The 14,138-nt window shown below is 33.1% G+C and overlaps 1 protein-coding gene across 1 annotated transcript in view; it reads left to right on the top strand.

Moving 5' to 3' along the window:
- The window catches only part of LOC111369998, a 7,702-nt gene extending 2,556 nt beyond the window's left edge, over positions 1-5,146 (top strand). Inside the window, exon 2 of the mRNA XM_022991717.1 lies at positions 4,815-5,146. Within this exon, the coding sequence (XP_022847485.1) occupies positions 4,815-5,146 (332 nt within the window). The remainder of the gene's footprint in view (positions 1-4,814) is intronic.
- Positions 5,147-14,138: the final 8,992 nt, after the last annotated feature.

Here is a 14,138-nt window from a genome sequence, read left to right as displayed (position 1 = left end):
TAAAAAAAAAAAAAAATTATTTTTCCAAAAAATTAAAAAAAAAAAAAAAAAAAAGGGATCTGGCTAGTGGTCAGTCTATGGTCTCCACATGTTCTTGAATCTTCATGTAGTCTAGCTGCAAAATGTATCCTAGACTAGTTGCCACGCAAATTTAAAAGAATTGAACATGCATGCCCATAATAAATAGTAACATACTCGCAGGTCTAATATTAATAAAGAGCTCACAAGCCCAAAATTAATAAATGGATCGCACACCCTAAACAACAAAAATTAAAATTATCCATTCAATATATTCACATGGTCGAGTCCAAAATCATCCATTAAATATACATTCATCACATAAATGCATTGCTATAAAATATCTAATATTATATGCAAATATGTTTTGAATTTCTAACAATTAAGTTCATCTAATTAGACAAATGAATTGGAACAATTAAATGATTAATTAATCAAATTAATCCATTAATTTATTGTAAATTTATTTAATTAAACTCAAATTTAACTAGAATAAAATTTTAATACTACCAAATTAGAGTCTAACTCTAATCTCAAAATTTTAGGGTAAATTGAAATGATATTTTAATTTAAGATAAAAATCTTACAAAAAAAAATCACTAAATAAATTTAGGGTCAAAGCTTTAAATTTTAGTTAAAATACAGTTTCAACGATAATTTAAAAATTGTGAATCTTAAATAATATTTAATTGGATCAAAATTGAATTTAATGTCAAACTCTTTAGAAATTCAAATTTAAATCCTCTTCAAAAATTCATATTCAAAACTCTTTTTGAAATTGCATTTTGACCCTTATTTAAAATTATAAACAAGCTCTTCAATTTCTCAAATTGCAAGCATGCACTTACAGAACCACAGCATGACTCCCTGAATCAAAATTATAGGCATGGCCCTGCAATTTCACAAAATGCACATAAGGCCCCTGCCTCCAACACTTTGAAAACCTTAAAAATTAAATTAGATTTTAGAGATGGTGTTGGTCAAAGTCCCTCGGATGATGCAGTCAAAAGTCATCGCTTTCCAATGGCAATCGCTTCTTACCCCTATAGCAACTCGGGTGATTCCTGCTTATGTCACCGCTATGGGATACGCGAAAGCGCTATTGCACACCGTAGTTGCGCTCGACAAGGCGCGTCTCCGCATGAGTTGTGTCGTCGTCACCTGTGACGTCCTTCCAACCCACTTTTGACCAAAAAAATATTTCAGAAGATGAAGATAATTTTCTTAAAAGCTAGAAGCCAGAAATAAATGACAATTAACCATTGATTGCTCCCAAGGTTCAAAAATAATTTTGACCAAACACAAAGTCGAGTCGAATACCACTGTTAGAAATTTATTTATACATGCACAATAGAATTTGAAAATAATTTCAATTCCCTTAAAGGATTATCTTTGTATTTAGATAGAAATCATGATTAGAATTATACCTTTAACAAGTTTTTCAAACTTATTTGAAAAGCTTGATCACAAAAAATTATGATCTTTGCATGCCTTTGGGAATCACGATCTTTCTACAGCACAGCTATCCAATAATTCAACCTCTAATAGTTATCCCTATTGGGTTGTGTGCTCATATAGTATAGTTTTGCTGATATAAAGATAACAAAAATAATTTTTTATATTGAATAAAATTATGTTTGCTTTATTTGTTGCATTCATTTATTATTGAGCATGCAAAATTAAAGTGCCTATGATCACTTATGATATTATGAGTTGGGTACCTGCGTTGAAAAGTACAGTGAGACACATCTTATATTTTGATCATAACTAATTTGTTCACAACCAATGCATAAGGGTTGTCACCTTAATTGGAAGATTGCAGTGTTGACTAATTCACTATTCAGGTTTGTGATTTGTCCTTATCACAGAAATAGTTAAAGGTAACACTAGTATACTTGGAGTGTATTGAACGGACTATGTGTCGAATTTAATTTTATAGCATGACCATGCGGAGAAGTAAATTTCACGTGACCCCTGTGTAATTCATCTGAATACTTTGACATGATTATGTATATCTTTTTATGATTTTAATTGTACTTTGATTTATCAATGGGTGAGATCAATTTGATTGGTCAAATATCTCGATGAATTGGAAATTTGAGAATGAGCGGAGTAGAGAACATGAATTCGTATCGGGAACCATCACCCTGAAAAATGGGTAGAGTGACTACTTAAATATTTCTATTGAACGATTAAAATCTAAGCTGAGTATTTAGAGACGACTAAACTTCGACATTTGTGATTTGTTCACAAGATCGTTGAAGAAAATGAAACTTAAATTAATGAGAATAATTAGAGGGGAAAGACGATCATTTATGCTTGTACCTAATTATTGAATCTCGGATGGGAATAAAATACATATAGGCCAGGTCAGAGGAAAGTGTTACAGATTTATTGGTTTCTATGATCTTATTTATTCCGAGAGTTTAGTCTTTTGCCTTTACTGGAAAAATCAAAGACTAATGATTAGATTGGATGGTTTAGGGTCGACTAGACAGGATCTAATTATTGGAGCTTGAAAAATATATGTCTGATTAGGTCCCTGTGATAGCTCTATAAAGTATTGGAACTTAATTACGGTAATTATAATAGTTTTGAGTTTAATTGTAATTACAATAAAGTTTTGTACTTGGTTGTAATTACTATGAAATTTATAAAATTAATTGTAATTGTAATTGAAGATATAGGACCATGCATGCAATTAAATGTAAACGAATTAGAATTGGACTTAAATTAGAACTCTTACTTGAGTTTTAATTAGAACTCTTGTTTGAATGTGAAATTATAATCGTACTAGAATTGTATCATCTTTTTCTCTATAAATAGAGATAGATGGATAGAAAAATTCTACAATATTCATAATTTCATAAGATTCAAATTAATAGAGAGAAAAAGAGAGATAAAATATTTTATTTTCGTATTGTCCAATTCAAGAATTAGTTTTGGATTAATTGAAAGAAGTCTTTGCGTCGGAAAATACCATAGAAGACTTGAAGGTTTGAAGCACCAAGATTCTTGCAATTAAAGGAGACGAAAATTCGCAGATCAGAATTAATTCAAGGTTGATTATTGAACTTAGGTATTAGACTCGAATCCTTTAATTTTGTTATAACATACACATAAACATTTAGACGGTCTTGCTTATTGAATTAAAAAAAATTAATTTCTGATTAATTCCCTTCCGTTTTCCAACAACTGGTATCAAAGCAATCTAGATCGTTCATGTGCTTGTTATTTTTGAATCTTGATTGCATGTTCTAGTCAAGCGATGTCTAGGAAAATTTCATATATTGATTGAATTATTTTAAATTGTGAACCAATTATTTGTGGCCAGTCTTTGATGTAATTTGTTATTTTGAATCTGTAATAAGATAGGTGGATTACGACTCCATCATCTTGATTTAATTTTCTATACAATTAGATTTAAAATTTATGAGCCTACGGGACATAAGAATTTGTGTAATTCTTATAATTTTTGGATTTTGTAAGTTGACTGAAAATTGAAGAAGAAGGCTTAAAGATGGAGGACAAAGAATTCAAAGATTTGTATTTAAAAAAAAAAAATTGTCGCAGAGAGATTTAACTATCAGCTAGCGGCAGACAGTAGCTCTCTGCTAGCCCAGGCAAACAATTTTTTGGCTGTCTGTGCAGTAATTTTTTTCAAAAAAAATTATGAAATAATATATATATATTCGAAATTAATTTTCACAGGTACGGTGGCAAAGACCTTCATTGTTATTGGAGAGCTACTGTTGGATCATTGAAGTTTTTGGGCTGAAGTTTTAGATTAAATATTGGGTTTAGATCTATTTAGTTTTTAAATTATTTCTTGAGTCTTTTAGGGCCACAAATAATTGTTATTTTTATCGCTTTATGAATATTTTAAATTATTGTTTGAAATATTGTCATTCTTGATATCATGACATATAGATTTATTTATGACATCACTCGTGATACTATGAATAGGATGCATATCGTTAAACACAGATTTTTCTTTGATTAATTTAATTTAATTTAAATTTTTTTGAATAGAAAAATCGTAATAATTAAACTGTATATTAATTTAATTAATATGAACAGTTGGTAATTATTTCAATTAAAATTCATTATTTTAAAATATTTATTGGGAGAGGGTGTTCATTTAAATAAAAACCCACGGTCTCCTTTTGTCAAACCATAAGCAAAGTAACGCGCTTACCTCGTGCCGGTAATGCAGCGGACTCCTTATAGGAGGGTCACATGGTTCAAGTTGCTTGATTGGATTTCTTTATGATAAAATCGTCTAAATAGAATATAATTTGTGATCATCCTATATATGGCGAAATTATTTTCAAGTGTTTAGAGATTGAGACAAAGGTTGTACACTCAAATAAAAATTATCTACGAACCTCCTATAGAGGCTCTCGTTTATAATTTTGGTGACCAAATAAAATGATGCTAGGCTTAATATAGACATTTGTCATCAGATATATTTTGCTTAGTGGGAGGGTCTGAGCTTGATCAGTGGACACATTGACCTTTCCTATAGAGAGGCATGTTGGATCACATGGATCAAGTCGTCATTGCATTACCATAGTAAGATGGATCTACACATGCATTTATGCATCATATGTTAAATTATCATTCGCTGTTCAATTTTGAATATGCAGTAAATTGTTATTTTTTAGCAAAATGTCTCTCAGTGCTTTTTTCATTATTCTAAAACAAAACCAACTTGTCGGGGATAATTATGTGGATTGGAAACGTAATTTGATGTTTGTGCTTATTCTCAAAAAAACTTGATTTTGTGGTCAAAGAAGAATGTCCCGAGGAACCTACTGAGACTACAGGCAAGTCCAAGAGGGCTGCGTATGATAAGTGGATCACTGCTGAAAAGATGGCTCGCCATTACATTTTGGCATCCATGTCAAACGTGTTACAGCAAAAGCTTGAAAGTCAGGAGACCTCTTATGACATACTAGAAAGCCTGAAGGCCATGTTTGGACATCAAAGTAGGAGGGCTCGCTTTGAGGCCATTCGCACCTTATTGAACATCCACATGAAATTCGGAGCGCCTGTGAAGGATCATATGTTGACTATGATTGCACACTTCAATGTGGCGGAGAATCTGGGTACAACTATTGATTAGGAAACTCAAGTTGATATGGTGTTGAATTCTTTATCTGACATGTTTTCACAGTTTATTGTGGACTATCACTTTTACAAGATGAATATGCCATTAACTGAGTTGATGAATGAGTTGCAAAATGTGGAAAGTGGTCTCAAGGGTAAGGGTGGCCATGTTCATTCGGCAATTGCTAGTTCCTCTAGCTCCAAGCCAAAAGGTAGAATTGGAAAGAAGAGGAAGAGATCTAACAAGAAGTCAGGAAGCAACAAAAAGCCCCAATCAAATGGAATGCCGAAAGGCAAATGTTTCCACTGTGGTCACAAAGGACACTGCAAGAAAGACTGCCCTGATACACTAGCTAAAAAGCTGGGTGTTGGTGAGGTTTTTATTGTTGAGTCATGTTTGGTGGTTGATTCTACAAATTCCTGGGTTGTAGACTCTAGAGTCACTAATTATATTGCATGTATATGTAGGTGCTTCAGGAGAGCAGTAGACTCAATGAGGGCCAATTTAAAATTACTGTCGGCACAGGAGCTATAGTTTCAACAAGAGCAATAGGTGTAGTTTACTTTTATTTCAATAGAGGCGTTTAATTCTTAAAGACTGTTATTCTGTCCGACGGATAAAGTGAAATTTGATTTCTGTTTCTTGTTTAATAGGACAAGGTTATCATGCTTTATCTTTTAGAGAATAAAGCTCATATTTTTGCTGGATATTTGATGAATGATCTTTATATTTTAATTGTGCCACAAAATAAAAAAATGTTACTTCTGCAAACCATGAACGAATGTCTAACCATACTAGTAATACTTATTTATGGCATCTTAGACTTGGATATATTAACCTTAACATGATACAAAGATTGGCTAGAGATGGTCCACTCAACACACTTAAGGTTGAACCATTGCCAGTTTATGATTCTTGTTTGGAGGGTAAAATGACCAAGAGATCCTTTCTAGCAAAAGGACATAGAGCCAAAGAAATATTAGAACTAGTTCATTCTAATGTATGTAGACCCATGAATACACTTGCGAGAGGGGATTATGAGTATTTTATCACTTTTATCGATGATTACTCTAGATTCGGATACATCTACCTAATGACTCAAAAGTCAGATGCTTTTGAAAAATTCAAAGAGTATCAGGCTGAGGTTGAGAAACATTTGGGTAAGAATATTAAGACACTTCTATCAGATCGAGGTGGTGAATATCTCTCGGGAGAATTCAGGGACTACTTGACAAAAAATGGTATTGTTTCTCAACTGAGTGCGCCAGGTACACCCCAACAGAATGGCATTTTAGAAAGGAGAAATAGGACATTGTTAGGCATGGTTAGGTCAATGATGAGTTTTGCAACTCTACTTACCTCATTTTGGGGATATGCACTAGAAACAACAGCATATGTTCTTAACTTAGTTCCTTCTGAGTCGGTTCCCAAGACTCCTCTAGAATTATGGAATGGACGCAAGCCTAGCTTATGTCATATTCGAATTTGGGGATATTCGGTTCATGTGCTGAAAGGGAAGGCAGAGAAGTTGGAGTCTAGATAAGAGATATGCTTGTTTGTGGGATACCCTCAAGGTACCAGGGGATATTATTTTTATAGTCCTCTAGATAGGAAAGTCTTTGTTAGCACAAATGCCACTTTCCTAGAGGATAAGTATATTAATGAACGTCAGTCCAAAAGCAAGGTTGTGTTGGAAGAAATGAGTGGGAGCAACTCCACCACATCGATTCCTGAAACACAATCTCATGACAGAATTGTCAGATATACCTAAATAATGTGTTTTGAGTGGGAGAGATGAGTCATCCAATTCCATGGATCAAGTAAACGTTGAAGGTATTGAGGAGGCAATGGAACCACTTAATGGTGATACCAACATTGATACAAACGTTAAAATTCCAAACGATGCCATACTCTAGGATCCACCACCCTTTAGACAAAGTCAGAGGGTTATCAGACCACCTTCTAGGTACTTGTTAGTTGGAGGTCTAATCAGGTGATCTCTACAACATAAGTTGATGACCCGACTTCATATAAGGAGGCCAAGAATGATATGGATGCAGATTTATGACAACAAGCTATGAATGCTAAAATGAAATCTATACATTCCAATCAGGTCTGGGAACTTGTAGATGCACCAAAAGGGATAAAACCAATCGGGTGCAAGTGGGTTTATAAGAGAAAGAGAGGAGCAGATGGAAAAGTGAAAACTTTCAAAGCAAGGCTAATGGCTAAGGGTTTTACCCAACGAGAAGGTATCAATTATGAGGAGACCTTTTTGCTTATGGCTATGCTTAAATCTATCAGAATTCTTTTATCCATTGCAGCTCATTTTGATTATGAAGTGTGGCAAATGGATGTCAAGACAGCATTTTTGAATGACCATCTTGAGGAATGTATCTATATGGTGCAACCAGATGGATTCATAGAACTCGGTCATGAAGATAAAGTTTGAAAGCTTCAGCGGTCCATTTATGGGTTGAAGCAAGCATTAAGAACTTGGAACAAGAGATTCAATGAAGTGATTAAGACATATGGTTTTGATCAGAACTTTGACGAACCTTGTGTATATAAGAAGATACAGGAGAAAATTGTAATTTTCCTCGTGCTATATGTGGATGATATTCTACTCATTGGAAATGATGTTGGAGCATTATCATCTACGAAAGCTTGGTTGGCCCAAAAATTTCATATGAATGACTTAGGAGAAGCTAGCTATGTTCTAGGCATTCAGATATTAAGAGATTGAAAGAACAAGTAGATAGCTTTATCCCAAGCTTCATACATTGATAAAATACTTGTCGGATTTTCCATGCAAGATTCCAAGAAAGGTAATTTACCTTTCAGACATGGAATCTAGCTCTTTAAGGATCAGTACCCTAAGACTCCAGAAGAGGTAGAATGCATGAGCAGGATATCTTATGCATCGGCAGTTGGTAGTCTCATGTATGCTATGTTGTGCACTAGACATAACATTTGTTATGTTGTTGGTATGATGAGTTGATATCAATCTAACCCTGGACCAGAACACTGGGTGGATATAAAGCATATCCTGAAGTAACTTCGAAAGACAAGGAATTACATGCTAGTTTACTCATCACCAGATCTTGTTCTAGTGGGTTATACAGATTCAGACTTCTAGGCTGATAAGGACTCTGACAAGTCTACATTAGGATCACTGTTTACACTTGGTGGCGGGGCCATTATTTGGAGAAGTATCAAACAATCATGTATTGCTGAGTCTACCATGGAGGTTGAGTATGTGGCAGCTTGTGAAGCCGCTAAGGAAGCAGTGTAGCTCAAAAAATTCCTGAGGGGTATCGAGGTGATGACTATATCTGCACAGCCCCTGACATTGTATTGTGATAACAGTGGAACAGTGGTAAATGCTAAAGAACCAAGGAGTCATCAAAGGGGTAAACATATTGAATGGAAATATCATCTCTTGAGAGAGATAGTTAATAGAGGAGATGTGATTGTCAGTAAAATTGCTACTGAGGATAACCTCGCGGATCCACTTACAAAGAGCCTATCGGCTAAGGTTTTTAATGGACATGTGCAAAGTATGGGGTTACAGGACATGACACATATACTCTAGGGCAAGTAGGAGATTTGTTGGGTTGTGTGCCCATATAGTATAGTTTTGCTCATATAAAAATAACAATAATAATTTTTATATTGAATAAAATTATGTTCACTTTATTTATTGCATTTATTTATTATTGAGCATGCGAAATTGAAGTGCCTATGATCACTTATGATAATATGAGTTAGGTACTTGTGTTGAGAAGTACAATGAGACACAACTTATATTTTGATTATAAATAATTTGTTCACAACCAATGCATAAGGGTTGACATCTTATATTGGAAGGTTGTAGTGTTGACCAATTCACTATTCAGGTTTGTGATTTGTCCTTATCACAGAAATAGTTAAAGGTGACACTAGTACGCTTTGAGTGTATTGAATGGACCACCTGTCGAATTTAATTCTATAGCATGACCGTGTGGAGAATTAAATTTCACTTGACCGCTGTGTATTTCATCTGAATCCTTTGACATGATTATGCATATTTTTTCACGATTTTAATTGTACTTTGATTCATCAATGGGTGAAATCAATTTGATTGGTCAAATATCTCGATAAGTTGGGAACTTGAGAATAAGCAGAGTAGAGAACATGAATTCATGTTGGGAACCATCACCCTGGAAAATGAGTAGAGTGACTACTTAAATATTTTATGTTGAACGGTTAAAATATGAGCTCAGTGTTTAGTGATGACTAAACTTCGACATCTGTGATTTGTTCACAGGACCATTGAATAAAATAAAACTTAATTTAGTGAGAATAATTAGAGGGGCAAACGGTCATTTATGCTCGTATCTAATTATCGAATTTAGAACGGGGATAAAATACATATACGGCAGGTCAGAGAAAAATATTACAGATTTATTGGTTTTTGTGATCTTATATATTCCGAGAGTTCAGTCTTTTGCCTTTAGTGGAAAAATGAAAGACTAATGATTAGATTGGTTGGTCTAGGGTCAACTAGACAGGATCTAATTATTGGAGCTTGAAAAATATATGTCCGATTAGGTCACTGTGGTAGCTTCATAAAGTATTGGTACTTAATTACGGTAATTATAATAGTTTTGGGCTAATTGTAATTACAATAAAGTTTTGTACTTGGTTGTAATTACTGTGAAAGTTATAAACTTAATTGTAATTGTAATTGAAGTTCTAGGACTACACGTGCAATTAAATGTAAACTAATTAGAATTGGATTTAAATTAGAACTCTTATTTGAGTTTTTATTAGAACTCTTATTTGAATGTGGAATTATAATTGTACTAGAATTGTATCATCTTTTTCTCGATAAATAGAGACTAGACGGACAGAAAAATTTTACAACATTCACAAGTCCATAAGATTCAAATTTATAGAGAAAAAAAGAGAGAATATTTTATTTTCTTGTTGTTCAAAATTCAAAAATTAGTTTCTGGATTAATTGAAAGAAGGTGCCCATACGCCAGTATAGTTTTTGCATTGGAAAATACCATAGAAGGCTTGAAAGTTTGAAGCACGAAGATTCTTGCAATTAAAGGAGATGAAAATTCGCGGATCAGAGTTAATTCAAGATTGATCATTGAACTTGGGTAAAAGATTCGAATCCTTTAATTTTGTTATAACATTCACGTGAACATCTAGACGATCTCGCTTATTGAATTAAAGAAAATTTTAATTTCTGATTAATTCTGCTTCCGCATTCCAACAATCCACACACTAGAACAATAATGATATATAAGGGATTCTTTTTCTTGTATTAACAAGATTATGATAATTGTGAGATGTGTTATGTTGTAATTGCAATCACATTGCTATTATGACAACTTATGAAAATCTCAAACAATAATTGTTTATTTATGGATGTTTATCCAATAAATAATTAATCTAATTAATTAAACTTGGTTCATAAGTTAATTAATCACATCAATTAACTTAAGCCCATAACAAACAATAGAATTACTTAATTCTACAAATGTTCGATAGTTGTCAATTAATTCATAATATCATTCTTCTAATTCTCACTTTTGTATGTGACAAAATAGGTTCTTGGTTATGATATCTGACCATGCGAATTATTATTTTTGATCTAATCAAAATAAGATAAATTAAAACTCTTCTTTTAATTAATCATTAATTAATTAATTTATATTCATAATCACAAATTGACATAGGGCAATAAATGTGATCGGAATTGATACATGGCCAAACAAAACCAAAATTGTTCGTTTATTTTAAAATTATAATCTCTTTTCCCATATGTTTTGATCATTTACGAGATATGGAAGTTTGTCAATCTTGATTTTCAATCATATCTTTCATCCCACTCTTAAGCAATAATCGTTGAAATTCCTTTGAACTTATGTACTTACCTTGGTCAACTATTTCAAAATCAACTTAATTGAATGAAACATAGATCATATTATCTTACTATTTAAGAGTGATGAATCCTTTATTGATCATTCACAACCTTTATGTATTTTTTATATACCAAATGATGTTGTATTAGAGACTTTTGGAAGAGCAACTTTTGACATCACCAAATTATGATAGTCCTTATATAAGGTATTTTGATGACCTCAAGTCGAAGGACTAATTTACTACCGAATGTAGAGATTAATCACTAATGCTAAGATAGTTATCCATGTGAAATCTCTGTTGTAGATCTTCAATATTTTTTTCTCTTAATAAAGTGTCCACACATCCATTTAAATATCACTATGTTTTAGTTTGTGAGTTATCAGTAAGAAATGTCACATGTGTTGGCCTTTTCATAACAATGATATCCGTATTTCTTTATTATTCACGATTACGGATAATTTAATATTCGATCGTATATAATTTATTTTTCACTATCACAACTCATTCTGTTTAATAACTTACCAAGATTTGAATCTACGAACTCTATTAATTTAATTTATCATAATAGCAATTCAATTAACTAATAGATCTCCCACAAATTATAATGCATTAATCATATTAAAAGTGTTTGCACCCACAATTGATTAAACATATGGTAGAATGCTTACAAGGACTACATGAACAACTTTCTCGGTCTTTTGTAGGTTGTTCGAAGGTCATGTTCTTCCTCATCCCTCATGATTTTCCAACTAGTGAACGAGCATCTCCATTGTACATTTTTTGTAGTTTCAGTAAGTTATCAATAAGTGAAGATTAAGAAATTTTGGTGCAATTAAAAAATGCTATAAAAAAAGAAATCTGCAATGTCAATATAACCCTCTATTTGTTATTTTTTTCATCAAAATGTGTATGTACATTTTTTTTTTAAATATTATATGTGTACGTTATAGTTTATAATGAATAATACTATTTATCTCCTCATGCGAATATCGTCATAATATGGCATTGAATGATAAGACAATAAAATGGATTTTATATTCATATATTTGATGAGCCTTATTATTTCATGATACATCACCGCCTCAAAGATAGGTGATTATCTTTATGTAGATAAATATTATTATTATTATTATTATTATTATTATTATTATTATTATTATTATTATTATTATTATTATTATTATAAATTTGCTCTTGAGATTCGAAAATCTAAACTCATTTGGGAAGAATTCATAAACGTTTTGATTTATAAATAGATAGAAATTAGGAATGACAAGTTGACAGTATTTGTCGATCGTTTGAAATGTATGATTGAGAATGAAATTTGATCATTTATAAAATTATTTATATAAATTTTGTCAAGCGAAGGTTAAATTAATTATGGATAATGGTATGTGTACACCTCAACGTATACACGCGGGTTTACACCCCCTTACATGGAGGGGATCCACGCATAATTTATTGTATGTGGATCCCCTCCATATGAGGTGTAAACACGTCTTACACCGTTATGTATAGGTAGCATTATCAATTAATTATTACTTGGGATATTTGCGATGCTGGGGGAGGAGCTGCTTTGGAACAATCACATGAACATTAATTGTGGATACAATAAAGAGGGTCACAACTTGCAAAGATTTTTGGTTTAAATGTATGCACATGTTAAAGCGACATGCTAGTAATAGGAAATTCAATTATTTAAATCGAAATTTACGCAGGCCTATCAAATAATCTTTATAAATTAAGTTTGAATTTAATTATAATAAAGTAATTTTAGATTTAGCCAACAAATGATACACGAGGGGGACACAATGTAGGGGAGTTTTGAAGTAATAAATTTAAGTTAAAAAGGCATGAAGTAGTCGAACAAATACTTATTCAAAACAAGTGAAAAAATAATTACTAAAAAGGTGAATAGAGCTCGACCGATGCAAAGACAGAGAGAAAGACCTCGATAAAGTGAAGCTCGACTTGTGTATATGCTTAGGAGACGACCCTGATGGATTAGATCGTGGAGAGTGGAGAACGATTGAGTTGATTGTGTGAAATTTGACTAAAAGCAATGTACGAGATCTTTTGTTAGCAGGATAAAAGTTGGCTACAATTCTACTCAAGTTCGGATTCCATACAAGAAGGCATGTATAAATTGAGTTCTATCAGTTGACTAATTACCTATCAAAATGAATTGGACTTGACTTACTCCTAAAGGTGGGCTCCACTCTGAAATTCATTTGCACGAGTATCATACGATCATGTGTGTTAGAGATGGCAAAATAACTCGTCCTGAGGAGAGGCGCGGGGCAGGGATGCCTTGGTCCGAACTTGCTCCATAAATTAAAAATAATAATAATAATAAAAAATTATTAGGTTGAGCATTATTTACTTTCGATTTTAAAATTTTGAATTTGTATTTTATTTTCTAATAATAGCATAACTCGAAGGGGACATCAAACGTGGCAAGGACCTGAATCCGCCAACTGCCATCTCTATTTGTGTACTAGCTGAGTTCGTCGAATGAAGAAGTCACACCTATAAGAAGCATCATCATGTGTTGCTCTTCATGATTATCATGTGACCTCCTCAACCAATTACAATGATCGAAGACTCTACGTTATCACGTCATTTTAATTAATGTCCTTCCTCAATGGCTCAACCAATTACGATGAGTGATGACCCTACGTCATCTTAATTAATTTCAATATTTTAATGGATTGATTTACGTGTACCGATTTTTTTTATCTAATTTCTTATCGACTACTCACAATAAAATGTGTGGACCACATTTTGGAATATTTTTATTCACGCGAATGCTGCGTGCATGCGAGAGGGGATAAACAATTCGATACGCTCTTGAATGTAGAAATAGATTATTCTATTTTAATTGACTCACGTGATGAGGCATGAACATATACGTTAGGATATCAAATGCCCGTCTAGGGATGGCAATCGGGCTCGCCGGCTCGAGCCGCCCGTGGCTCGGCTCGGGAAAAGCTCGAGTCGGCTCGGCTCGGCTCGGGCCGAGCCCCATTTTGGGGACACGGGCTTTGCCCGAGCCGGCCCGTGAGCTCGCGATCTTTACACCAAA

This window comes from Olea europaea, chromosome 21 (genome assembly GCF_002742605.1).
Source record: "Olea europaea var. sylvestris chromosome 21, O_europaea_v1, whole genome shotgun sequence".
NCBI lineage: Eukaryota > Viridiplantae > Streptophyta > Magnoliopsida > Lamiales > Oleaceae > Olea > Olea europaea.
The sequence above is the reverse complement of the archived record's forward strand: the minus strand, read 5'-3'. Positions and strand labels throughout refer to the sequence as shown.